This window comes from Lactuca saligna, chromosome 8, assembly GCF_052625555.1.
Source record: "Lactuca saligna cultivar CGN05327 chromosome 8, ASM5262555v1, whole genome shotgun sequence".
NCBI lineage: Eukaryota > Viridiplantae > Streptophyta > Magnoliopsida > Asterales > Asteraceae > Lactuca > Lactuca saligna.
The window spans coordinates 77,146,540-77,173,363 of NC_136424.1; the positions used below are offsets into that span (position 1 = coordinate 77,146,540).

The following is a 26,824-nucleotide window of genomic DNA, read 5'->3' on the forward strand; positions in this document are numbered from 1 at the left end:
CCAAATTACGAATATGTCCGGTTTATTTACTAGTTAATAAATATCAGCTAATTATTTCGAATTTGTAGAAGTTATTGTTTTTAATTCTGAGTTTTATCGATTTTTATAAAAGAAATTTTATTCAATTTAAATTTATATGCAATAAATTTAAACCTCGTTATCTTATTCGGCTAATTGTAAAATTATACATACAAAAATGAAAAGAAATAGCATATCTGGTGTTATAATTTTGACTTTGATCTTCAAAATATGCATATTATATTATGTCTATGAAAATCAAAACATTTGATTGTTCCAATATCTATTACGATCGGTTTTTAGACCGACACACGTAATATATAATAATAAAACAAGACAATATTCTTTACAAAATGCTACAAAAAAAATAAGATCAATCTCGAAATTGTATTCAACCGATGGGTACTACAAACTCAAATTTCTTGGAGATTCCACTCGAAAGAAATTAGAGCAAAAACAGACTAAAATCCCCGGTATTTGGCGCAAAAACCCTATCTTGATGAGGGTTTGCCACCTAAAAAATATTGCCAAAAAAGGAAAAGACTTTTGTGTCAAAGATTCAATGTATCACTGGATGCACACCACTTGCCTATCTTGCTTCCTTCTCTCTATGAATTCATGAATTCTTGATAGTGCAACGTCAAGTGTTTCTTCACTCATGTTTGCAAAACAAACTCGAAACCACCCTGGTTCTGAACAATGACAAGATGATCCAGGCGATATGTTTAGCCTTACTTCATGCATAATGGTCTTCCAGATCGCTATTTCGCTCTTGATAGTGGCATCCTCCAAGTAAGGACTCAGGTTCATCCAACAGAAGAGGCCTGCATTCCCCTCTAAGCATTCAATACCTGCCTTTCTTAGCCCGTTGATGATCATTTCATATCGTTTCTTCAATCTTTCACGGTTGATCTTTATATACTTCTGCGTAAACTCTTTGTCTGATAACATAGAAGCCAATAAAAACTGTGTTTGAGAAGAAATTAACGTGAAACTAGACATTCTCCTTGCGGTTGTCACCACTTGATCGTTGTAAGAATACACTGTTCCTACTCGGAAACCGGGGAGACCAAGGTCTTTCGAAAGACTATAAACAATATGACATCTTTCAGCATCTTTGTAGTCTCTTGATTCGAGCACTTCTGCAATGCTTACGAATTCATCTGCGTAGAATGCTGAACCTGAGTAGATTTCGTCTGAAACAAGGTGGATGTTCTTTCGTGTCACGAAGTCTAGGATCTCTTCTAAGACCTTTCGTTGAATGGTTGCACCCAACGGGTTAGAGGGGTTCGTGATGAGCACTCCTCTCACTTTTATGTTTATTGATCTTGCATGATCATATGCTGCTTCTAGAGCTTCAGGCGTAATCTGAAAATTGTTTGAACTTTCACAGTGGATTGGAACAATTTGTACACCAGTTCTCCACCTCAAATCTCTATCAAATCTGCAATGTTTAAAGCTAAAAGGTTAATAAATATTGCAAAATTTTCAAAAACCTAAGAAGTCTGTACTTTGGTGTCAATGAAAACGATTCTTACCCTGGATAGTAAGGGGTTGGAACGAGCAATGCGTCGCCAGGATCAGCCAAAATGAAGGTTAAAAGCTCATTGGCAGCAGTAGCGCCAGCAGTCAAGACAACTCGATCAGGGTTGAATTTTGCTTTTCCTCCCCTCACTTGTTCCATGAAACTTGCCATTGCCTAGAACGATCAAGATCAATACAAATAAACAAGTTAGACTTTTTTGATCACTCTTCAGAAAACAAAAGCATTGTGGGTTTGTACATTCTGTTAAAAAGACGGTACCTTTCTAAAAGATTGAAGCCCATGATAATCTTGAAACAAAGCATTCTCTCTAAAGCCAGAAACCTTCTGGCCCCAATTTGATGCTTCAAGATTTGCTTCCAAATATTCTTCAAGCAAATCAAAAGACACCTGCAAAAAGAGGGAGAAGACCTTTGTTAGCATGTGTTTTATATAAAGGGGCTGATTTCGTGACTCGAACCCTTTAAACTTGTGTGAGTGCTTACTTGATTTTCCGCTAGTCCCATCTGAATGACACCGGTGGGGTTATGTACTTCATCATAAGGGTTTTCATCATAAGCTTTCCAACCTGCAAAGTATGGAGAGTCTTCTCCATGGGTTTCTGAGACTGCTATCTTTGATAATCCAACACTTGGTTGTACAATCTCTATTGCCATGGGTATAACTGTTTCTTGCAAATGTAAAGGGTTTTCTTGAATTCAAGTCTTGGAGCAATTTGTGTTGAAAGAATAATCCTTAGAGAGAGAAAGAAGGGGGCGAGAGAAAGAGAGGATGAGGTGAGGAGGAAACTGTTTGATGAAAACTTTGTCAAAACACCCCCTATATATAGGGAGTGCTTAAAATCAAAGTATCCAAAATAATATAAAAATATACTGTGGGGCACTTGCAACATGTCAAGATATATTTTCTTTTAAAAACTTGGCAAAAGAAGCAATGATTAATTGTTTACAATAAGTAGGAAGATCAAAACCAAACTAATAAATACGAATAATAATATCAATTATCAATTATCAATTATAATATAATATAATACATAAAAGGTTCAATGATCTTGTTATCATATTTTTTACGTGTTTCAAACTGTTTGGTACAAAAGGATTTGGATCTTTGATTTGCATCTTATAAAAAACTGAACACCAGAGACAAATGAGGTAAATAAATGTATCTTCGTTCTAAAATAATTAATTTGTATATATTTAAGTATTTAACCCACTTTGCACAATGCCGGTAGAACTCAATTACAATTAACTAAAACGAAAACTACAAAAAAAATATTTACTCAATAAAAACCGTAACTTTAATGCGCAAGATAAATCATTTGCAATTTGTATATAGAATTTGATTTATAAATGTCAACGTTCCACATGTAGTATGGTGACGTTACTATAATGGCATCAAAATATAGTTTCGATCTAAACAATTATGTAAGTAACATACGGATGAAAATAAAACTTCAAAGTATATTTTCACTACAAGACTAACAACTATTAGTAGCGACAACTAATATTAGCGGCGACAACCACCAATCACGTTGGTTGTCGCTACCAATAGTGTCTGTCACCACTAATACTCTTCAACCCCGATTCGTGTGAAAAGCTTAGATTACACACTCTTAGTTGATTTTGTTGCAAATCCAACGACTTGGACCGTTGTTGCGTACATTACCAAGAGTGCCGACACCAATGAAGGCGACTGTGTCGCCGCTAATAGTCTAAATAGTGTTGGATTAGTGTCTAAGTCCATAACTATTCTGGTATGTACTTGACCCGATGGTGCATGATCCTTTTGGGTTGCCTTCACCAAAGCAACTTGATAGGATGAATTATGGAGAGAAATGATTAAATATGATTTATTAATATATTATGGGAATAATATATTAAAGGAGAAATCATATTATTTAATTAATATTAGTCAAGAATTAATTGGTAATTAATTTTGTGACTAAAAGAGATTAATTAAACTTAAGGGACTGGAATTGTAATTATAAGATAATTGCAATTTGGGCCATGGATTGCCTTATATTAAGGGATGGACGAATTCTAATGGGAAACCCATAAGGAAATCGTCCATGGGCTTAATTAAAGGAGTCTATGGGTTGCTTAGGGCTTAAGCATCCAAATTAGGGTTTCCTTGTTAGATAACCCTAATAGCCCAACTATATAAAGACCCCTTAAGGCTCAAAAACGTGGCTAAGCTTCTTGTTAGGGTTTCTACACGTTTTTGGCAGCCTCCAACCTCTCTCCTCTTCATCCTCTTGCTTATGGTGTTTGTGAACCATTAGAGGAGTGACACTTGTAACTCTAAGCATTCCAAAGTCAATTCAAGGAGGAATTGGGATTGTTATTGCTACATACCAATCAAGGTAACATCTTAAACTTAATTATATGCTATTGTCGATTTCCATATGCTAGAATTAGGGTTTATAGTCTTGGATTCATAGCATGTACAATAGAGAAACCTAGATCCAAGCATTAGGGTTTGTATGAGCACATAGCATATCTTATGACCAAAACCCATCAATGGTATCAGAGCCTAGCTTGGTTTCAATTGTATTGATGCATTGTATATCTGAAAAATTCGATTTTTGGTGTTCTAGAGGCTGGACTCGCCGAGTCCATAGCTGAACTCGCCGAGTCCAGGGTGACTCGACGAGTCCAGGCTTGACTCGACGAGTCAACTCGTCAGATAATGCTTATCTCGGGATTTCTTGTTATTTTTGCATATGGATAGTTACCTTATCATGTTAGATCAATATTAATCCGATTATATGATATATTTGACTATATTTTTGATCTAAATGAAGATATTTATCAATTAATAAGATAATTGTTTCCTTATAAGATAATTGATTAATTATTTTGAGTAAATTAATAAATTGTTTTGCAAGAAATTATTAAATAAATCAAATATGGATAATTATGTGATTAAATGTTAATTTAAAATTATTTGTTATTTGATCCTTGTTGTTATGAAAAGTTTCATATTTTCCCCTTTAGGTTTTATAGTTTAAATTTGAACCCAAAAGTTTTGTTGTTTTGAAATTTAAATAGTTAAAACCCTAATGTTTTGAAAAAGGTTTCAAAACTTGCCCTCAAGTTTTGGGATTTAAATTTTGATTAAATAGTTTAATTTTGATGTATATTTAAATTCTAAACCCTAATGTTTTGAAATGTTTCAAAACTTGCCCTAAAGTTTTGGAATTTAAAAGTTGATTAAAAAGTTTAATTAGGAATGTTAAATTCTAAAACCCTAGTTTTGAAAAGTTCAAATACACCCTTATGGTTTTATTAATTAATTAAGGTGTATAGTTAAAAGAGATTTAATAAATCCATAAAAGTTTAGGTTAACCAATTAATTGAATTAAAAGTGTAATTGTTAAAGTTAACCACATAGTATTTTAAAAGTTATAAAATACACCCTATACTATATATAACATAAAAGTCTAACATTATATATGTATAACTAAAACTCAATCTTACCGTTAGTAGGCCTCATTCACGAAGCTGGTCTATAAGGGGTGTTTAAGGAAATTGCCTATAAAATGGCGATTGAATGGGTATCCACTCTTACCCACCGCATTCTTGACTAGTGGAGGGTCGTTAGCCGAACGGGTAGGATAGGACGAAACCTTCCATTATAAGTATAATGAATTACTAAATTAACTAAATGTTTTTCAAAATTCCCAATCTTAGTTACTTAGGAAAAGTGAATTGATGCAATTCCATGAAATTATACTTTGTGCCCTTGCGAAGACGTTAGTGGAGCGTGTGTGGTTAACCGGCACACTAAATGGTTCTAAGCAAAGGTTGCAAAGGGTGACTCAATGTTTGTCATAGTTCGATGGAGCGTGTGTGGTTTACCGGCACATCGAATAGGTGAATGTAACATGTGAGGGCACCATGTAAGTTTGCATGGTTATTCACACCCGCTTTGTGATCCTCGGCATCCCAGTCACAAACAAGAGGGGCATATCGAGATTTAAACATGCCATTGAAAGTTCAATGAATCTCAAAGGATTTAGGAGTTTTCATAGATTTAAAACTTAAATTTCTTTTTCGTTTTTCGTGGTGGAAATTAGTGAATCGTCATTCACTTACATTCAAATATTTTGCAATTAGGGTTACGGCATCCCGAGTTGTAGAATATTGTGTTGGGTCCTAGCCTTAGTATTTCATTTGGGTGATTTACTAAGGACTCAATCTATCAACTAACTTGAATTCATTTTTCTCCCGTTTTGTAGATGTCAAAGTTCGACAACTATGGTCTTCCCAAATCCCGTGGAACAAGCATTCCACATGAAGGTGATATTCCACGATTCGATCGAGGAACAAGAGATCATGCTTCACTTCCTCCTCCTCCTCCAATTATTCTCCCTAAACCACAAGTTCAAAGGCTTGAAAAGTTCAAGATTACTCAAGCCCTTTTGGCAAGTGAACATAAAGAAGGAAAGTCGGTGTGTGCACACGTCCTAGGGATGAAGTCACACATTGATAGGTTAAGAATGTTGGGATCCATTGTCTGTGAGGAAATGGTTGTTGATTGGGTTCTTCAGTCACTTCCTAACTCATATAGTGAGTTCGTAAGAGAGTACTATATGATGAACCACGACGTGACCCTTATTGATCTCACCTATATGCTTATTGCTGCTGAATCAACAATAGTTTGGCGCAATAGAAAAAGCAAAGTTGATTGGTGAATCTGCCTTCAAGACCTCTATGGATATAGACAATGGAAATGAAAGACAAGCAATGATTGAAAAGTTTGATCATAAGAGAAAGGCGATGTCTGAAGTAGTTCCATGTGTTGTTCCAAAAGAGTCAATTTGCTTTTATTGCCAAGAGAAGGGGCATTGGAAACGAAGTTGCCCTATTTACCTAAGAGATCTAAGAGATGGGAGAGTCAAAAGTATGACTACGCTTCAGGTAAAATCCACTATCTAACTCCGTTAAGTTCCTATTCATTGATTCTTAATACATGATGTGATAAGATTGCATTTGAATGTTTTGAAGGATCGGTGAAAAGAAAGGAAGCTTGATAAGAGAGCAAGATGAATCTAATCACAAGAGATGGATCTCGATCGCATGGACTTGAAGATTGGATTTTGAGCTTAGATAGTTATGATAGAGTTGTTAGAAATTTTCCTTTTACATAGTTTTCAATAGATTTTGCATTGTAGGGACAAATGTTTTTCCGCTTCTTTTATAAATAAAATAAATTTTGTTTGACTTATTTATTTATTTATTTACTTCCTTGCAATGAAATCGTTATGAAAATTGATGTTTGCATATTTCTACAATGAATGGATATGATTCATAGTTATGTTATTTATGGAAATGTCGAGAATTTACCAAATAGGGAGAGTTTCTCATCGCCCAAGTTTCAATTGGACAGAAACTTGGAATCATGCAACTTGGTTGCACGATGAATGAGAAATTTCATATTTTGGAAATTAGACTAATTCATTGACAAAGTGTCAAGTGAAGGACTAGGAGATCAAGTACACAAAGTTGCGTGTTGATCAAAGTCCACCATAAGAGTAACAAAGGCATCCATCATGATTTACTAAAGGTTTAGTAAATATGATTATGCTAATAAGATTAAGTGTGATTCTGAATTGATTGAAAATGTTTAAATCAATAGCAGAACGGATAAGAAGAGTCAAGTGGGCAGAAAGATAAAAGTTTCTCCATTCTAAGAAGAAGGGAGAGTACCTTTTATGCTTTATGATAGGTCTTAATGATTAAGAACCATATCTCAATTGATCCTCTAAGTGAGTCTTAGTACAATTTTATGTTTAAGAAGAGGAATCAAGGATTGAAGAAATGGTTAAATAGAGAAGTCTATCATACTTCGTTCCAATAACAAGTCTTAAAGTTAAGATTGTGACAATGAGTGAAAAGTATTAAAGGTTTATAACATTCATAAAATGTGGAAAGTTGTGATGTCTTGAATAAGACAAAGATCGACTAGGACCAATTTATGAAGTGTTTTGATAAAAACTACACTAACTCTTGAATATTTGTTTGTCAAGAAATGTTTATTGACAAAAGAATCTTATATGTCAAGGAGTCAGTGGGAGTCTTAATGATCTTGAAAGGTTTCAAGAACAAATCAAATAAACCTTATTGATCATCACTAGCACACGAGTTGAGGTTTTACAACCTATCGTGTTGACATTATTTTGTTTCTGTGCTATTTCCAAATTGAGTTAATTATGCATGTGAGTTCTATGAGTTCTCATTTTGAACGCATAAAAGGCAAGGCACCTTGATCAATGAAAGGTACATTGATAGGAAAAAGGTGAGATGCTTAACTACTTGGAAGACGTGGTGGACAGCTGTGCTACCATAAGGCAAGAAATCAAGATTAAGAAAGTTCGGTCCATATGAGTTTGAAGTTGTCGTAAACTTTGGTTTTAACAAATTTACATGGATAGGAACAAATACACCATTTAAATCTAAGTGTCATAAGATTTCCTCCTTCATGACAATGATTGTGAGGAAACGCTTTCACTAATAAAGATTTTTAAAAGATAGTGATTGTAAAATTGCATTCTCGAATGCGATCATGGTTACGCTATCCCTTTCCATAATTTGAATTGTGAGGTTTGGAAATTAGTCTTAATTGTTGAGACACACATATGAACTATCTAAGGCAAAGGTGTATAAGTTCAAGAAGCCTTGATAAAAGATTATCAAGCACTAAGTATTAGAAACATGAACTTAAGAAATTCAATAAGTATTGTTTTTCTGAAAGTTAAGATGTTTATGAATACATGTCGAAGCTAGTGGGAGCATAAGTGTTATGTTTTATAATAGTCATCATGATAGTGGGAGCATAAATGTTATGATTGTATGATTATTAAGGAAAGTACTGCAAGTTGGCAATATTAATTATAGAAAACAAGAGTCATTCTTTTCAAAGTTGTAAGGATGGAATAGTTGTTTTGTTATAATTAAGGGAGAGAATATTATGCTTCATTTCAAATCTAAAGGCTTAGGTTGGGAAATGTTAATAAATGTAGTCAAAGGTACATAGTGTGTTCTTAAAATTTCGATTATGATTACGGAATTCCTTTTCACAATTCGAATTTTGAGAACATAGCAAATAAAACATTGTGCATCGTGTCCCATACGCTTCAGGTATAGGATCGATTGTAAATGCTTTAATGTTTGACCATTCTAAAATTTTCCAAAGGTCTAGCGCATTTAGAGGGAAAGGGATTAGAATTGGTTTTGATCAAAATAATTAAACAACTATCAAAGGACAATCCAAAGTTCGACGAGGATTGGTTGCTTGTGAGTAGTTGGAAGCATGGTATTGAATGGACCATATCGACATTATTATGAATAGATAAGATTCTATTAAGAAATGAGTTGTCATATGGAACATATGGAAGCGTGTCCATACTGGGAAGTAAATATTGAAAATCTATGTCTAGATTAGAAACTTTTATGCAAAAGGATGTTCAAAGGAATGTACTTTGAGTGAGAGACATCATATCTAAGGAATTGTCTTGTAATAATCTCCATTAGAGGACTTTGTAATATCATTGGCAATAGTCTTTGTGACTTTGGTGCAGTGACATTACGAAAGAATCATTACATAAAATGTTAGAATCTAGCATATTCTATAAGTAGCAAGAATTTGATATTCTTAAACTTATGAAAAAATGGATTTGGAGTTGTGAAATGAGAAAGATTGGAAATGTGTCCAATGTGGTCTATTTCACAAAGTAAGAACCATAGGTAAACATTGTGTGCATGCTAGGAGCATGGGACAAGTGTAATAATTCAAGTAAGAAGTTGATTACCCGAAACAACAAATAATGAGTAATCGGTATGGTGATAAATAAAAGGAGTTTCATTTATACTCAAAGGTTTGAGGCCATATGGGATTAGTATTATTCTTGTGTTTCACCTTGCATGTTTTGACTTCCAGAATAATTGAGTTTATTAAGAATAATCGAATTATTCAGACGGGCCACAATCGTTCATATGTTGGAAGTAGATATGAATGAAGACTGTCGTGAATTGGTGTGTGGATTGTCTAGAAGAGTGTTAGACATAAGCAAACGTTTGCTGCAACGTTCATGAGTGCTTATGAATATGAATTTGAGAATTGGATTAAACCCACGCTCACTTGGATCACTCCACGAGTGATTAGTGAGACGATAACATCTTATATTCTTGAAACCGAGATGTGTGAGTTGTATCTTGCTATTCGGTTGCGCATTGATAATATGTAAACGCACTAGTAACTTGGTGTTATAAAACATATTGTTGTGTGTGATTTGGTTAGTGAGTGCAAGCAAGCATTGTATCAACGTTTATCCGTTCCTTTTATCCAAATAAGGATAAAAGCGATATCTTTGGGCCCCTCGATGGTTTAGTGATGACAAACGTAAATGCTCGGTCGGGCTAGGGCTAATTTGATTTGTTCAATTAGTCAGTCGTCATAAATCAGAAATCGAGAAATAGTACAAAGAGAATGATTTGAAATCATATCTCATACGATATCTAGAATGGAGGAATATATGATCCCTTATCTAAGGACACGCGTATCTGATAGGATCAGAGTTGACAGCGGCTTTGGAAAGCTACGATTGCAGATCAGGATCTGAAGTCATACGCATAATAGTTGTTAGACTTATCCAAGTGGGAGACTGTTGGATTAGTGTCTAAGTCCATACTATTTTGGTATGTACTTGACCCGATGGTGCATGGTCCTTTTGGGTTGCCTTCACCAAAGCAACTTGATAGGATGAATTATGGAGAGAAAGGATTAAATATGATTTATTAATATATTATGGGAATAAGATATTAAAGGAGAAATCATATTGTTTAATTAATATTAGTCAAGAATTAATTGGTAATTAGTTTTGTGACTAAAAGAGATTAATTAAACTTAAGGGATTGGAATTGTAATTATAAGATAATTGCAATTTGGGCCATGGATTGCCTTATATTAAGGGATGGACGAATTCTAATGGGAAACCCATAAGGAAATCGTCCATGGGCTTAATTAAAGGAGTCTATGGGTTGCTTAGGGCTTAAGCATCCAAATTAGGGTTTCCTTGTTAGATAACCCTAATAGCCCAACTATATAAAGACCCCTTAAGGCTCAAAAACGTGGCTAAGCTTCTTGTTAGGGTTTCTACACGTTTTTGGCAGCCTCCAACCTCTCTCCTCTTCATCCTCTTTCTTATGGTGTTTGTGAACCATTAGAGGAGTGACACTTGTGACTCTAAGCATTCCAAAGTCAATTCAAGGAGGAATTGGGATTGTTATTGCTACATAACAATCAAGGTAACATCTTAAACCTAATTATATGCTAATGTCGATTTCCATATGCTAGAATTAGGGTTTATAGTCTTGGATTCAAAGCATGTACAATAGAGAAACCTAGATCCAAGCATTAGGGTTTGTATGAGCACATAGGATATCTTATGACCAAAACCCATCAAATAGATGGCGCCAAAACTTCCCTCCTCACGAATACGATTATATATCACTAAGACCAGATAATTCTTCGAAGGAGAGGTCCTACCCTACGACGGTTGACCTCAAACAAGAGCTGCGAAATAGGGCTAGACCTAACTTTCTAAAATTAGTTATTCCTCACAATATGTAATGTAATGTACTGTATTCATTATTAATTAGCTAAATATAGGTAAAACTCCTATTAGCACAAAGCAAGCAGGAATTCGGGCATTGAGTACCCCAAACCAAGCATATCCTATTCAGGCTATCATATTACTGTCTAATCAATACTATCATGCAGCTCAATAAGCACATACAACATGCATATCAGACATCTTCCTAGATCATTAGCCCTATTCTAGCATGCAGTTCTCTTACACATACAATGGGCATAAAAGGCATCCTTCCTAGATCATTAGCCCTAAGCTAGCATGCAGTTCTCCTAATCACGTCATACCATAACATAAAATGTATGGGTATCTTGGGAAAAACTTACTTGAGCTCAGTCGGTCACGCACATCACACACCTTGTTCTTTCTCAAAGCTTTTACTTTAACTTTTTGAAAAACTATTTTCTTGTGAAAAATCTTTCAAACCCTCGATTTGAGTCTAGACACTCCTGAAAGTGTGTCTGAATCCCTCAAACCAAGACTCTGATACCAACTTGTAACATCCCCAAATTTCAAAACCAAAAATTATATTTTAAATATGTTACTTATAAAACAATTTACTGAAAAAAGATCACTGATATCATATCAATTCGAAATCTCATAAGTCAAAGGTCATAAAACATGTCGTGGAATAATAATAACATTATAGTACAATCCCAAGAGTATCATAGCGTGGAAATCATGTGTGTGTGATGTGCAGCTACCGCGTCGGCTCCTTGCCCTTCGCTAAAGAGGTATCTAAAACAAAACTGAAAACTGTAAGCACGAAGCTTAGTGAGTTTCCCCCACCATACCACATACCACATAACATACATACTATCGCGTCATTATGGGGGTGCCCGACCTACCCTGTCCGGGCATTCTGGGGCGCCGACCTACCCTGTCTGGCAATTTTGGGGTGCCGACATATCCTGTCTGGCAATTCTAGTGTACCGACCTGCCCTCCAGTTTAACCCAACTGGCTATGGGGACTATTTCACCCTGCTACTATCACATAATAATATAGCATAAACATACTGTCAGACATATTTGGGGTGCCCGACCTACCCTGTGGTCCTTACAACCGTAACTCGGGGACTATTCCCCTACTACCTATTATCACATAACATCGTATCATCCTAGCACATAATCATAATAGATATCAAAAAACCAGGTAATTATCACGAAGAACATTATCTGTACTATGACTCTTACTAGTAGGTTAGCCTTGGTTCCTTAGACACACTTCTACTAGAAGGTAACTCCCCTTAGTGTCGTGAGTTGTCTGAACTCTCCTCGCCGACAGGATCAACTCCTCTCATTTCCTATACATAACTATCTTCCTTAATTACTATTTCATGGTCAACTCAGGTCAAAGTCAAAGTCAAGGTCAAGGTCAACACCTTGGTCAAAGTCAACTCTTTGTAGAAGTCAACATTTGGTTGACCCAACTCGCTGAGTTGGTCCGCCAACTCGTCGAGTAGCATGGTCGAATAACTGCTACAAGCTCGATCCTACTTGTCGAGTCCGTCTTCATGCTAGAAGGGACATTTAGTCCTTGACTCGTCGAGTTCCTCATGAACTCGTCGAGCCCATCTTCATGCAAGATGACACTTTAGTTTTGGACTCGTCGAGTTCTTCCTTGACTTGTCGAGCCCATCATCATATAGTTAGGACATAGTCTTGAACTCACCGAGTTTGTTCTTGCACTCGTCAAGTTCCATGATTCTCAGGTTTATAAATGAACCCCACTTGCTAAGTCTTCTTCCAACTCAACATAATGCTCGTTATTAGAAGAGATTTAGGGAAAACTATGACCTGACTCACTGAGCCACATGAGTGACTCGCCGAGTCCCTCTATGTCCAAAACCATACAGTTGATTTCAGTCGACCTTAATGCATCCAGAACATAGATCCAACCTCCTAAAGTCCATATAACACTTAAAGTTACAAAGTTTACGTTCATGCATAGGCCATTTAGCTCGAAAGGCCCTAAAAAGGAGTCTACAAGATGAATGGGGCTCTTATGGCAATAAATTTGGCACCTTTATGCCATGAGAACCCTCCTAGGTTCAAGATCTGAAGTCATCACTCTATATTACACTCTAAACCCGAAGGTGACTTAGAAATGCCCCAAAAATGACAAGATTCAAGCCCTAAAGATGATCTAACAAATGGGAAGTCAAGATTGAAGCTTTTACCTCAAATAAGATGGAAATCAAACACAACTTCTGGATCTACCTGCTTCCTCTTGAAATCCCAAGCTTCTTTTTCCTTCTTAAGCTTCACAACCACCAAAAATACACAAAAATGGCTCAAGAACACTCAAATAAGATTAGGGTTTCAGATTAGGGATTTTTGGACAAAGGGAGGCGATGAGTGAGGCCACAATGGGGGTGTTAAGGTGTTTAAATAGGGTGAAAACCCTCAAAATTTGGTTTTCATCCAGACTGGCGTACTCGTCGAGTTAGGGCATCCGACTAGGCGAGTAGATTCTTCCACCCGGGTCTAATTTTAACCTTTACTCGACGAGTAGGGGCCTCCAACTCGCCGAGTCCTAGAGTAAATGTGCAAAAGTTTATATTTAAATTACGTACCAGGAACCGAGCACTACATGGTATTCAAAAAATAGGTTTAGAAGTCTGCCTTTGTGAATACTCTATCTATTTCCGATTATTTATTCTCGTGTGGGGGATACTTTTTGAATCATTGACTTTATGAATACTCTATATGATTTTTGTTTCCTGTAGACTAAACTGTAAACACTAAACTATGTTTTAGTTGCATCATATATGTTGATAAAAGCTGGACTACTAATCCACATCGTCAATCTCTCAAGTTCCAACTAGGACTCGTCAATCTCTCCAAATGTTCTTCCTCTTTTACTTCACCAAAAACACCACCAAAACACTCTTCTAAACTTAAAACTCACAAATGATACTTAGGGTTTCATTTTTAAGGTAGAGAGTGATGAAGGTTGATCAATAGAATATCCAAAGGTGATATAAGTTGCTTAAATAGGGTGCAAACCCTAAAAATAAGGGTTTTCCCCTGCCTTGCATATGCTCAACATACGTGGGTGCATGCACGATCCAGAAATGGGCTAGTACGCTAAGCATACTCATAGAGTATGCTCCCCGTACTAGCTAGGGATTATTATGAGATGAAATATTCATTAAGGGGGGTTAAAGTAAACATACCAAAATCTTGAATGTTACAATTCTCCCCCACTTGAATCAAACTTCATCTTCGAAGTCTTTTGCCCCGAATAACTCCAGGTAGTGTTCCTTCATCTCTTCCTCCGGTTCCCACGTCTATTCTTACCCCTTGTGGTGTTGCCACTAAACTTTCACCAACTCAACAACCTTGTTCCTCAAGGTTTTCGTCTTTCTGTCAAGAATCTCCACCGGTCTCTTGATATAATTCAAACGATTATCCACCTAAATATCCTCTAATGGAACCATCGTGGAATCATCCACTAAACATTTCTGCAACTGAATGACATGAAACGTACTATGGATCTATCTTATCTCCTCGGGAAGATCCAAGTGATAAGAAACTCGGTCCACTCGGGCTAAAACCTTGAAACAACTTGCCCCTCTTCCTGAATTGGATGACACCTTTCTAAGGTGACATCTTCAGGAGAACCATATCCCCAACCTGGAACTCTAGATCTGATCTGTGCTTGTCGGCATAGCTCACTATCGACTATGTGCTGTCTAGAGCCTACCCCAAACCTACTAGATCAACTCGGTAGTCTTGAGTACCACCTCGACGCTCCCCATCACTCGATGACCGACCTCACCCTCAATATATTGGGGTCCTGCATTTCATCCCATAAATCAACTCAAAAGGAGGTCGGTCAATTTTTGGGTGCTGACCTATCCTGTTTGGCAACTTTGGGGTACCAACCTATCCTGTCTGGAAATTCTGGGGAACCGACCTGCCCTCCGGTTTATCCCAACCGGCTACGGGGACTATTTCACCCTTACTACTATCACATAATAATATAACATAGACATACTGTCAGGCATATCTGGGGTGCTCGACCTACCTTGTGGTCCTTACGACCGTAAATCGGGGACTATTCCCCTACTGCCTACTATCATATAACATCGTATCATGCTAGTACATAATCATAACAGATATCAACAAACCAGGTAATTATCACGAAGACCATTATCTCTACTATGACTCTTACTAGTAGGTCGGCCTTGGTGCCTTAGACACACTTCTACTGGAAGGTAACTCACCTTAGTGTTGTGAATTGTCTGAACTGTCCTCGTCGACAGGATCAAATCCTCTCATTTCCTACACATAACTATCTTTCTTAATTACTATTCCATGGTCAACTCAGGTCAAATTCAAAGTCAAGGTCAACACCTTGGTCAAAGTCAACTCTTTGTCAAAGTCAACATCTGGTTGACCCAACTATTGAGGGAGAAAGCCACCGCCCCCAACTCTATATCATGTGTCGGATAATTCGCCTCCTAAGGCTTTAACTGGCTTATAGCGTAAGCAATCACGCGACCCATGTGCATCAAAACTGCACCCAACCATGTGCTCTACGAATCATAATAAACCACAAAATCATCAAACCCTCTGGTAGGGTCAAAATTGGTGCCTCACACAGTCTTTGTCTCAGGGTCTCAAAAGTTGTCTGCTGCTTAAGCCCCCAATGAAAACTGATAATCTTCTTCGTCAACCGAGTCAGAGGAACTGCTATCTTGGTGAAATCCTAAATGAACCTCTGATAGTAACCTGCCAATCCAAGGAAACTCTGAATCTCAGACAAAGACCATAGAACCTCCCACCTTATTACAGCCTCGACCTTGGCCGGATGAACCAGAATACTGTTCTGGGTGACAAGATGTCCCAAAAACTACAACTCATGTAACGAGAACTCACACTTAGAGAACTTCTCATAAAGTCTCTTCCTCCTCAGAGTCTCCAATACTTCCCTCAATTGTTCCTTATGCATTTCCTAGGTCTTAGAATAGACCAGGATATCGTCAATAAACACAATTATAGACTGATCTAGCATTGGCCTACATACGAGGTTCATGAGTTCCATGAACGCGGGTAGAGCATCGTGAGCCCGAAGGGAATCACCACAAACTCACAATGACCATAACAAGTCCGGAAGATTGTCTTATGCATATCCTCCTCTATGACTTTCATCTAATGATATCCTGAATGCAGATCAATCTTGGAAAACCAAGATGCACCCTGAAGATGGTCAAAAAAATCTTCAATCTTCGGGAGTGGATAATGGTTCTTCACTATTAGCTTATTTAGCTCTCGTTAATCGATACACATCCGATGAGACCCATCCTTCTTCTTTACAAACATGATTGATGCTCCCCAAGGCAAACTGCTCGGTCAAATGAACCCCTTGTCTATCATCACCTATAGCTGTGTAGATAACTCTTGCGTCTCTGGAGGAGCTAACCTATATGGCGCTTTGGCTATTGAAGCCACATCCGGAACCAGATCAATCCTAAACTCCAAGTACCTCACCGGAGGCACCCCAAGAAAATCCTCCAGGAACATATCTAGGTATTCCTGAACAACCAATACATCGTCCACAATCGCCTTACCCATTTCTCAGGTATCCATAACATATCCGACATATCCAGAACAATCCTGATGAAGATAACGCCTGAACCTAGCTATTAAATATAGGATCGGCCCATGTTAAGCTCTCTCTCCCTGAACCATTAACTATCCCTCACTTGGGGTCTAAAAACATACCAACTGATGCTTGCAATCAATCACCACCTCATTGGGGGTCAAGCAATTCGTCCGTACAATAACATTGTTCCCATGCAAAGGAATAGGAACCAAATCAACCGGATATTGCTCACTGAACATATCAAGAACAATACCCCGATGAACGCTCGATACCTGGACAGATCGATCGTCCGCATTCTCAACCTCTAAAGGACAATCCAACTCCCCAGAGCTCCAACAAACTTATTTCTAAGCGAAAGCGATACAAAAGATCAGGTAGCCCTCAAATCAAACAATACCAGCTCGAAGAAACCGTTCACAAGGAGCAATCCTAAAATAAAACACACCTAGATATAAGCAGGAAAATCAATATAAATAAATAGATTAGGAGAAGATACATACCCGTCACCATACTAGGTGTTGTGCGAGCCTCCTTATTCGTCAGTTGAAAAGTTGTGCTCCTCACCATAGGCGCACCCGCCTTGCCCTTGCGGCCATCAATAATTCGTAGAGTCATTGAAGCAGGTGCTACCACTGGTCCTGATGCTACCATACTCGGACAATTGGCCTTCTTATGGACCCTCTAATTGAAATGGAAGGAAATGATATCTTATATCGGAGTGGTGGTGGTAGTAGTAGCAGTGCACTCCCTGCTAATATGAACCACTCGACCGCAGTTGAAGTAGCTATAACCACCCACCCTACACGCCCCATCGTGCATCTTGCCGCATTTTCCACAGCGGCTCTGGCCCTACTGGCCTCTCGATCTCGAATCAAACACATTGGGACTCTTTACCAAACTCCCTAAAACTTCATCTTGATCTGGGTTCCTCTTCCTCTCCATCTCTAGATCAATTTCCCTCTCTCTGGCTCTCACAATCGTATCCTCCACTTTGTTACAGCTGGATCAACTCAAGAAATACTGAATATCACTCCTCAACATCTCATGGTTTCTTTCCTTCTTTATCTCCTCATCCGCCACATACTTCAGAATCATCCACTATCTTAGTAGTCTAGCAAAGGTCCTGGAACTTCCTTGCCAACTGATACACCTTAATAATCGGTGAAAACTCAACTTGAAATCTAGTCACAAAGTCATCCCATGTCATCGAGTCAACTGCATCATCACCCACAGATCGCCTAAACCTCCTCCCACCAATCTCGAGCTCTGTCTTTCATAAGATAGGAAGCAAGTCTGGCATTTGCCCCATCGGGGCAATTACTAGTACGGAAGGTGTTAGCAAAATCTGCTAACCATAGTCTACTCACGATTGGGTCCTCCTCCCCAAAGTACTCAAGAGCCCCACATACTCGGAACTCCTACAAGGTCAACGTGCAAGCTCCCATCAATGCCACCATCTCAGACCGAAATTCGCTCAAACACTCATCCAAAATCTCTAGAATACCCTCCTTGGCCATATAAAAGATCACAAGAGCCTGCTCAAGTAAGTTGTGGTTAATCCCAGACGAAATGAACTTCCGTGTCTGATCATCCAACTACCCGGCTCAAGAATCCAAGCCTGAAGCCTCACCAGTAATAGAACCACTAACCGGTATGCCTCGAAGAGTAACCATGCCGAAAATAGACCATACAAACCATCAAAACACCAATAAATATATCATCATGGTGTCTCATATTCTACAAGCTTGATACTGAAGTGTATATTCATTAGCCCCTAGATTTGTAAATCTTTTATATCCAAACCATTGTTACAAATTTCAAAAAAAAAAAAAACTATATATGGCCTCAAGCAAGCTCCACGCGCCTAGTATGAGACTCTCACTGGTTTTCTAAAGCGTTCCAATTTTCAAAGATAAATTATTGATTCTACATTATTCTGAAGATCGAATGGAAAACATCTCATGTTAGTACAAATATATATTGACAACATCATCTTTGGATCAACGGATTCAACGATGGTTTCTAATTTTTAAAGTTCATGGTTAGTCAATTTTAAATGAGCATGAATCATGAATTGTTTTTCTTCCTCGGACTAGAAGTTAAGCAGACCAACAGAGGAATCTTTATTCATCAAGAGAAATTCATTTCCGAACTTATAAAAAATATTTAATGGACACTTGTGCCTCTGAAAAGGTTCCAATGGGTTTCGGACACAAGATCTTCTCGGACCCATCAGGTGTTGTCGTTGATCAGAAAAAGTATAGGGGAATGATTGGATCGCTACTGTACCTCACTGCAAGTCGTCTGGACATCATGTTCTCGACGTGTTTCTATGCTAGATTCCAGGTTAATCCAAAGATGTCTCATCTTCTGGCCTTCAAGCAAATTTTATGATATCTCAAAGGAACGAATAACCTCGGAATTTTTTTATCCGGCAAATGAAAGTTTCCATCTTCAAGCCTATTCCGACTCAAACTATGGAGGTCTTAAAGTGGATAGAAAAAGCACATCTAGAGGTTGTCAATTTTTGGGTTGAAGATTAGTTAGCTCATCATCTAAGAAACAAAATTGTATTGCTCTTTCAACGATAGAAACAAAATATATTGTTGTTGCAAGTTGTATTTAGCAAGTTCTTTGGATGAAATATCAAGTCTTGGACTATGGTTATCAATTTCAACAGATTCCCATTTATTGTGACTCTCAAAGTGCAATTGTGATTTTCCACAATCCAATTCAGCACTCCATGACCAAGCTTATAGACATTCGGTACCATTTTATTAAAGATCATGTTTTAAAAGGAAACATTGAGATCATTTTTGTTCCATCTGATGTTGAAATTGCTGAAGTCTTTACTGAAGCATTATACAAAACCATATTTAATGGATTTCTAAATAAAATACGAACGATGATACCAGATCCACAATTGTTCCAAGAGGTTTGTAGTCTCTAATGGAAACATTAGAAAGTAAAATAATTCCGAAGTCAAATCCTCTTCTCCTCGTAATTGTTTCCTCTTGAAAAGCATAGGTTCATTATATGTATCTTTTTGTCTAACCTTACTTTCAATCTTAAGTTTTTTTTAGCTTTCCTCATCACTTGAAGTTTTGACCAATATAGTTACATCGGATTACTTGAGATAATCCCATCCCAGAGTTTTTGCCAAAAACAAGTATGTGTTATGAAATTCAACACGGAATTCAAATCCGAAATGGTAATGTGAGTTCATCACTTATCTTCCTTCAGCTCTCAGAACCTCAAATATTTTGAAACTGATCCTCTAAGATCATCATGCATTTTTACCTTTGATATTCAGTTTGAGACTATGCCTCTCGAATTTTATATTACGTACTAATGATATGAATATCTTCTTTCCGAAGTATCTTATGACATCTCATCTCAGAATCTGATTATTCTGAGATCCTCAACATTAAACGAATTTTAAGGTTATCATTAAAGTTTTTATTCTGAAACTTTTTTCATTAATATATTAACACTAACTTTTCTTTATGATTATCCTCTTAATTCTCAATAATTGTGCTTTGGCACATGTTCTAAAAAAGCAATAACTGATATCTGAATTGAATCGATGATTTTTCTTTTGAACAAACAAACGTCTCATCTTTCATTGGAAATAGTCATTTAGGAAGCCTTTTAGGCAATGCATTTAATGCGATCCATTTTGCGTTCGGGTGTCATTATTCCATTCTTCGACTTGACCCGAAATATCCAACATATGAAAGGATTTTGAATCCTAACTGTTCCCACTTTTCACTTTTTTATCTTCTTCCTAGATCCTTTTCTATGTACACTGTTCTTCAAGATTTCTCAAACCTTCAACAATGGTGTCTTCTCAAACTGCTCCTAAGACTTCCAAACCTTCATGAAAGAAAAATTCTTCAAAGGGATTAGCCTCATCTTCATCCACTGAGTTCATCCTCAGAGAAACAATCCAGTTGTTTTCTCTCGATCCCATGGATTATGATGAATCCATACGCATCATGATTGAATTCATCTCCTACCACTATAGCACAGTTCCTCTTACTAAAATCCCTAACCCTAAACTTCCTCTTTGTATACTTCACAAAGCATTCGAATGAATAAAAATTAAGGATGATGTACTGGAAGTGAAGATTAATGATGATAAGTTTGTTCCAGTCCACAATAATACATTCCTCAAAGACCGGCATTGCAGAAAACCCCAAAGGTTTTCGTGTTCAAGAACCAACAACTAAAAAGTTCTAGTCACTTTTTAATCAGATTAGGTACAATGTAGAATTCAAAGCAAAGGATTTCAAGAAGTATGTAGTTCTTAGACTATGGACTATACAGATGCACTTAGTTCTTCGAGGATTATTTGGTAAACATGGTGGTACATACACCATGAAAAAAGACTGACTCTATGTTGTGTACAAAATCTTCTCTGGAAGAGATAATGTAGTTGACATGATATAGGTGTTATGGAAAGACTTTCGGAAATTCCCTATCAAGAGGAAGCCAAATAAAATATCTAGTCCGAGATTCTGGGCTCTGATGCTACAACAACTGTACTTTGAGAGACTTGAATCCACTGCTCTCAACTCGGACATCAAAGAGCTATATTGTTATTTTAAAGCTATACAAACTTATAGGTTACCAAACCAATCCACTTTCAAACCTATCAGACATTTTTCAGTACACATGTTAGCCACAGTTCCATCTGACTCACCATATCACTAACATAATCTTGAGATTTCGATTGTGTTCAACCCAAAACAATCTACCCGAACCTCGGATGATCTAACCTCGGATGTAAACAAATCAACCTCTTCAGGAGGATGTAAGAAGAATATGGTCAAACGAAAGAAATGAACCTCAAAATTTTGAGACAAAAAGAGAACCAAAGCTGATGAATCCTCTTAAAAGGATTCACATGACAACGTTCGACCTAACTCTGGGTCTCCGCCTATCCCTCCCATCCACTCTTCTGAAGTATCGTTCATAGTTTCAATATCACATGCACACATTTATGGGGAGTCCGCACATAATCCACCCCCATCTTCTAGAAAAGATGGTGCATGTATTGAACAAAGTCCCTTAAAGCCCCCTAGGACACACTCATGAGTCATTTCGGAAATTCCTCTTATTTCTACACAAGCACAATCAGGGGGTTTTGTCTCTGATTCCAAGCTTTCTGAAGCTGGAGTAGTCTCTCCTACTTTGAAAGCCACAACCGGTTTGATACATGCTTCAAGTAAAGGACGATCATGTATTAATGACAATGATTGGTTTGATTTGTTGACAAGCATCATACAAGACATTTGGAGCTCACCAGAGAACAAGTTGAATATATGCTTATTTATATGCGTCAACGAGCTCTCCAAAGTCGTCTTCCTTTCATCTTTCCATCCAATGAAGAAACTCATCAGACTTTTAATCCTTCCAACGAAGCTCAGAAGACTACTTCTACAGGAGATGTTCCTGACTCTACAAATGTTTCGAATGATCCTCCTCCGAAGTTCACAAGCCTACTACCGATGATGATCTCTCTGATGAGGTCATGTTCGAAGACGACAACGCAATAGTTGGTGCTATTCCTATCCCCACTGCTTTCAATATTCTGTAGAAGCCTTCCTCATTGAAAACATTTTATGATTTCATTCTTTCCTCATCCTCTGAGGAATCTAAAGAAGAAGAATATGTTGAAGTGAACAAGCACTCCTCTCCCAATGTTACCTTGGAAAGTGATCAAGGTAACAAGGCTCAAGCTAACCCAATCGATGACTCTAAGCCCTCCAAACCGCATGGTGATGCAAATGATGATAATGATGACAATTCTAAAAACTCTACCTCGAACACAAGATCTTTAGGTGAAAATATTGTAGATCATTTTCCCCTATTAGAACTTTGAGACAATGTTACCTCAGCTATCTCCAAAATCGATACCCTTGATCAGAAAGTTACATGCCTTGATTCTAAGCTTGATCAAAAGGTTATAGGTCTTGACTCCGAGATCCAAGTTGTTGCTCCCTCGGAACTTGATTGAGCCAATCAGCTTGACCAGCTCATTTCCCTTCATCTCAAGCGTACTATTGAAGAAGTTAAACAAAAATAGAATGATAGTATCGTTCATCACGTTTCTACCACCACCATCATGCTCAAGATTCATGACGATATGATTAATTCTACCAATGAACTCATCAATCAGAATCATGTTTGTCATGAGAAATAGATTCAACGTCTTGAAAATGAGATTCGTCAAAAAGATGCCATGAACATGGTCATGCAAGAGGTACTCATCAAGCTTATTCGTTTCACTTGGAATATTAGGGATGTTATGAACAACAAGTTCGATGAGATGCTCGTTATTTTGGATGAAAATTTTGCCCATCCTAAACCACAAGCTCCTACATCTGAGGCATATGATGCTATCACCAAACAACTCAACACAAGTTTTCAACGAGTCTTTGAACGGTTGGAGAAACTCAATACTGAATCCGTACTTGCATTGGAGGCAAGTTTGTCCTATGCAAGAGTGGGAGAAAGAGAAAAAACAATTCAATGGATACCCAACATGGATTTTGTGCTCCAATATGAATCAGCCGATGAAGAAATTCTCAAGGTCGAAACTCTGGAATGTCTTGAAATAAATGATGAAGAAGATGAATACTTAGCTAAAAATGTGATCTTAGGACTTCAAGTCATCAGGGAATAACATGTGCATGTCCTTTTGGAAGCAGAGAAGATGAAACGGTCCTCGGTTTCTTAGCCATCATCTTTAACAGAAGTGTTCAAATGAAGTAGAGACATGGCAAAGCTAAAGACCATGCTAGCAATTGATGCATTCCGAACCAATCGTTCCATGCTTCCACCAATTCTTGCTCCGAGGATTGCTCATATTGATGAAGGTTCTCCCACCCGAAAACCTGATGATATCCATGAAGAGCCTCTGATTTCTCCTCTATCTGAAATATTCAACACTAAATCAGGTCATCAAATCATTTCCTCCATTTCTAGTACAAGTGACAATCCCTAAGATAAAGGTAAATAGATTGCAACAGATTTAAACAGCTTAGTGAAGACATTTAGAAAGTCTGAGGGTTGGTCTCAGGAAAATATTGATCAAGCTTTGGAAAAAAACATTCGGATTCAAGCGCTTAAAGACAACCCGAATCCGATGTTTGGCATTTCTCCTATTTTTGAGATGAAGTTATTCATGATATAAACTTCATACCTTTCATGTACTATGATCTTCCGACACAAGATACTGACCAATTAGACTTTCCAATCTCTCCACATGGTCATTTAAACATCAAGTACGCTCATCTACATCTAACTGATGATCCTAAAACCATCATCACAACTGAGCGTGAAAGATTTAAAACCTTTTACTCTGCCAATGCACGACCCTAAAAGGAAGTATACCGAGATCATTGGATATGGTAATGATAAGTCTATTTTATGAATGTACTAATTTGCCATAAATTTGTTGAATTGATGTGTAATTGCCAAGAAAGGCACTACTTTGATGAGTTGTTGAACTTTATATGTAGGTCATTATATACGACTAAAATGGGGTGGATACTACAAGAAAAACAAGCAAAATGAAGTTAACAAGTGTGGGAGATGAATTGCTAAAAGAATGAAGAAAAATGGTGCTGAGAAATTTGACCACTCTTTAATATTTTGATCATATCTCAAGATCTAGAGCTCCAATTGACATGAACGAAAATTTTCTGGAAACTAGACAAAATTTTCAACAACTTTCATGTTTTGCGTTTTTACTGATTCTACGGTTTTCATCACCAAAAAGGAGCGACAAAGATGAGGGACGTACTAGAACGCATCTAAGACGTCCCCTAGGACGCCTACCCGTTTTTGGCCATTTCAAGTGCAAATCAAGGAAGGCAGAAGGCATGTAAAACGCCCCGAAGGATGCCTGGACGTCCTATATGACGTCTAAGACGCCTACTAGGATGCTAACGCGGAAAACAGCTTCGAAAATCAGTTTTTCAGCACCTATTTAAAGGAGATTTAACCATAATCGACTTTGGACTCCTCCCCTGCGATTTTCACCAGTTTTGGAGGGTTCTAAACACTTCCAAACATTCTCCAAATGCGTTTTTGATCATCAATTTCTGAATCCGAGGCTACAAATCGCCAAGTTCATCATCATTCAACAATTGAACTCGTTTAACCGATGGATCTTCATCAAACTCCAGATTTGGTTACTTATTCTCCAAGATTTCATCGTTCAATGATTGATTGATCATTAGATTTTATTATTTTTATGATTTCAAGTTGGTTTATGAATTTTATTATGAATTACATTGTTTTTATTCAAGTTTTGTGTTTTGTGAATTCTATGGAAGGCTAAACCATCTAGGTTACTTTCGGGAATGTTTAGGATGATTTGATGAATGTGTTTTGATTATTACTTCTATTCCAATCAACTTTGGTTATTATATGTTCTTAAATTTCTGATTTCTATTAATGATAATTGAAGTTGGGTATTATTCATGTGTTTGATTTTACAATTAAGATAGTTTATTGTCAATTCACTAATCGTACCGAATTCATATAGTTTAGGAACTAAGACGACCGGTTGAATCAACATATACTATTCCAAACTTGTGATTTTAAATGCTAAACATTGTAATTGGTAATCATAAGACACAATATTGTCAATCCACTCATTGTTCTTAATCCATTTAGACATAAGGAGTAAGACAATTATTAGGAATAACATATTGTGTGCCCAAAGTGATTTATTGAATGTTAATTGACCTTAATTATGTCTAGGTAATTAAATTGGAATATAAGGGAAGATAAACACGTGAGTCTTAATCATCCGACACTGAACCTGAAGTAACCTTGTTTTTCTCATTGGTAATCGTTTGCAATATAAAGTTTCTAGTTTTTTATTAAAATCTTAGTTTAAATATTTTTCGTGACAATTGCAAGTATTAGTTCCTTTTCATTGACTACTATATAGCACAAAGTTTGACCACAAACTCATCGTGGATTCGACCCTTACTTACCCTAGCTATCTAGTGTGTGTGAGGTTTATTTTTGACCGAGACAACGACCTCGATCAAAATTTGGCGCCATTGCCGGGGAGATTGTGCGCTTAAACTATTGTGTTGAAGTAGTCTTTAAGTTTTATTTTATTTTGTTTTATTTTTAGTTTTGAATCTTCACTATTTTACTGTTTTTGTGTAGGTACACCGGTGTACGCAAACAAAGCACAACATATATATTCTTGGTGATACTTGATCGTGAATAGAGGAATATAATTACATCAATCAAGACATGTGGTAGGAGAACAAAAATCTAGGCCAATATCATTACTATAATTATGATCCATATGATGATGATTGTTGGTGGACTGGCGATTCGCCTCAAAACCAACACTATGAATCACCTTGTTTCCTGGAAGACCAAGAATCAAATGAATCTTTATTCAGCAAAAAGTTGGATCAAATGATAAAGATATTGAATGAAACCTTCAACAAAGAAGAAGACAACTCCAAATCATTTTCGGCGATTGAAGATCAACTAGAACAAATAACGAAGGAGTTAAAGCAACAACCATCGGGGAAAACTCGGACACTACGCAAGTAAATGAGGTTAGTTTTCTATGCAATGATAACATTGTGCATAATCCTACACCACCCGAACTTGAGGTTGTGGTGGAGGATCATACACCTTTAATTGATAATGATACCCAAATGATGTTTGAAATCAAAGAAGTTGTAATTGAATTGGAAAAGTATAATAAAGTGTTTCATGAGTTAGAAGCGTCCAAAGTTGGAGAGGTGTTTGTGGAGGCTAATACCACCCCCTACCCAAGAAATTTTAAAAAAACCAACCCACAACTTCTTTTGATGGATTCTAAAATATTAGTGAAATACAAACAACCAAGTATAATCATTGATCGTCCTTTTTTGAAAACTATATATGCTCATATGAGTTGTCACGAAGGTGCGATAAATGTGACCTTTGTAAGATATAAATTGAG

At 37.1% G+C, this 26,824-nt stretch overlaps 1 protein-coding gene across 1 annotated transcript; it reads right to left on the bottom strand.

The window, feature by feature from the left end:
• Positions 1 to 386: 386 nt before the first annotated feature.
• On the bottom strand, positions 387 to 2,339 carry LOC145009094 (1-aminocyclopropane-1-carboxylate synthase 7-like). The gene is made up of 4 exons (XM_078967759.1): positions 2,047 to 2,339; positions 1,823 to 1,951; positions 1,557 to 1,717; positions 387 to 1,462 (listed from the first exon to the last, which is right to left on the bottom strand). Exons 1-4 carry the CDS (start codon positions 2,215 to 2,217, stop codon positions 586 to 588), a joined length of 1,338 nt encoding a protein of 445 aa, XP_078823885.1. The 5' UTR covers positions 2,218 to 2,339; the 3' UTR covers positions 387 to 585.
• Between the last annotated feature and the right edge of the window lie 24,485 nt (positions 2,340 to 26,824).

Excerpts from the sequence above, each read along its gene's own strand:
- LOC145009094 (XM_078967759.1), bottom strand. The coding sequence starts at position 2,217 with ATGGCAATAGAGATTGTACAACCAAGTGTTGGATTATCAAAGATAGCA. Across the intron at positions 1,718-1,822 it reads GGCTTCAATCTTTTAGAAAG|GCAATGGCAAGTTTCATGGA; the intron begins GTACCGTCTTTT and ends TGATCGTTCTAG. Across the intron at positions 1,463-1,556 it reads CCAACCCCTTACTATCCAGG|ATTTGATAGAGATTTGAGGT; the intron begins GTAAGAATCGTT and ends TAAACATTGCAG.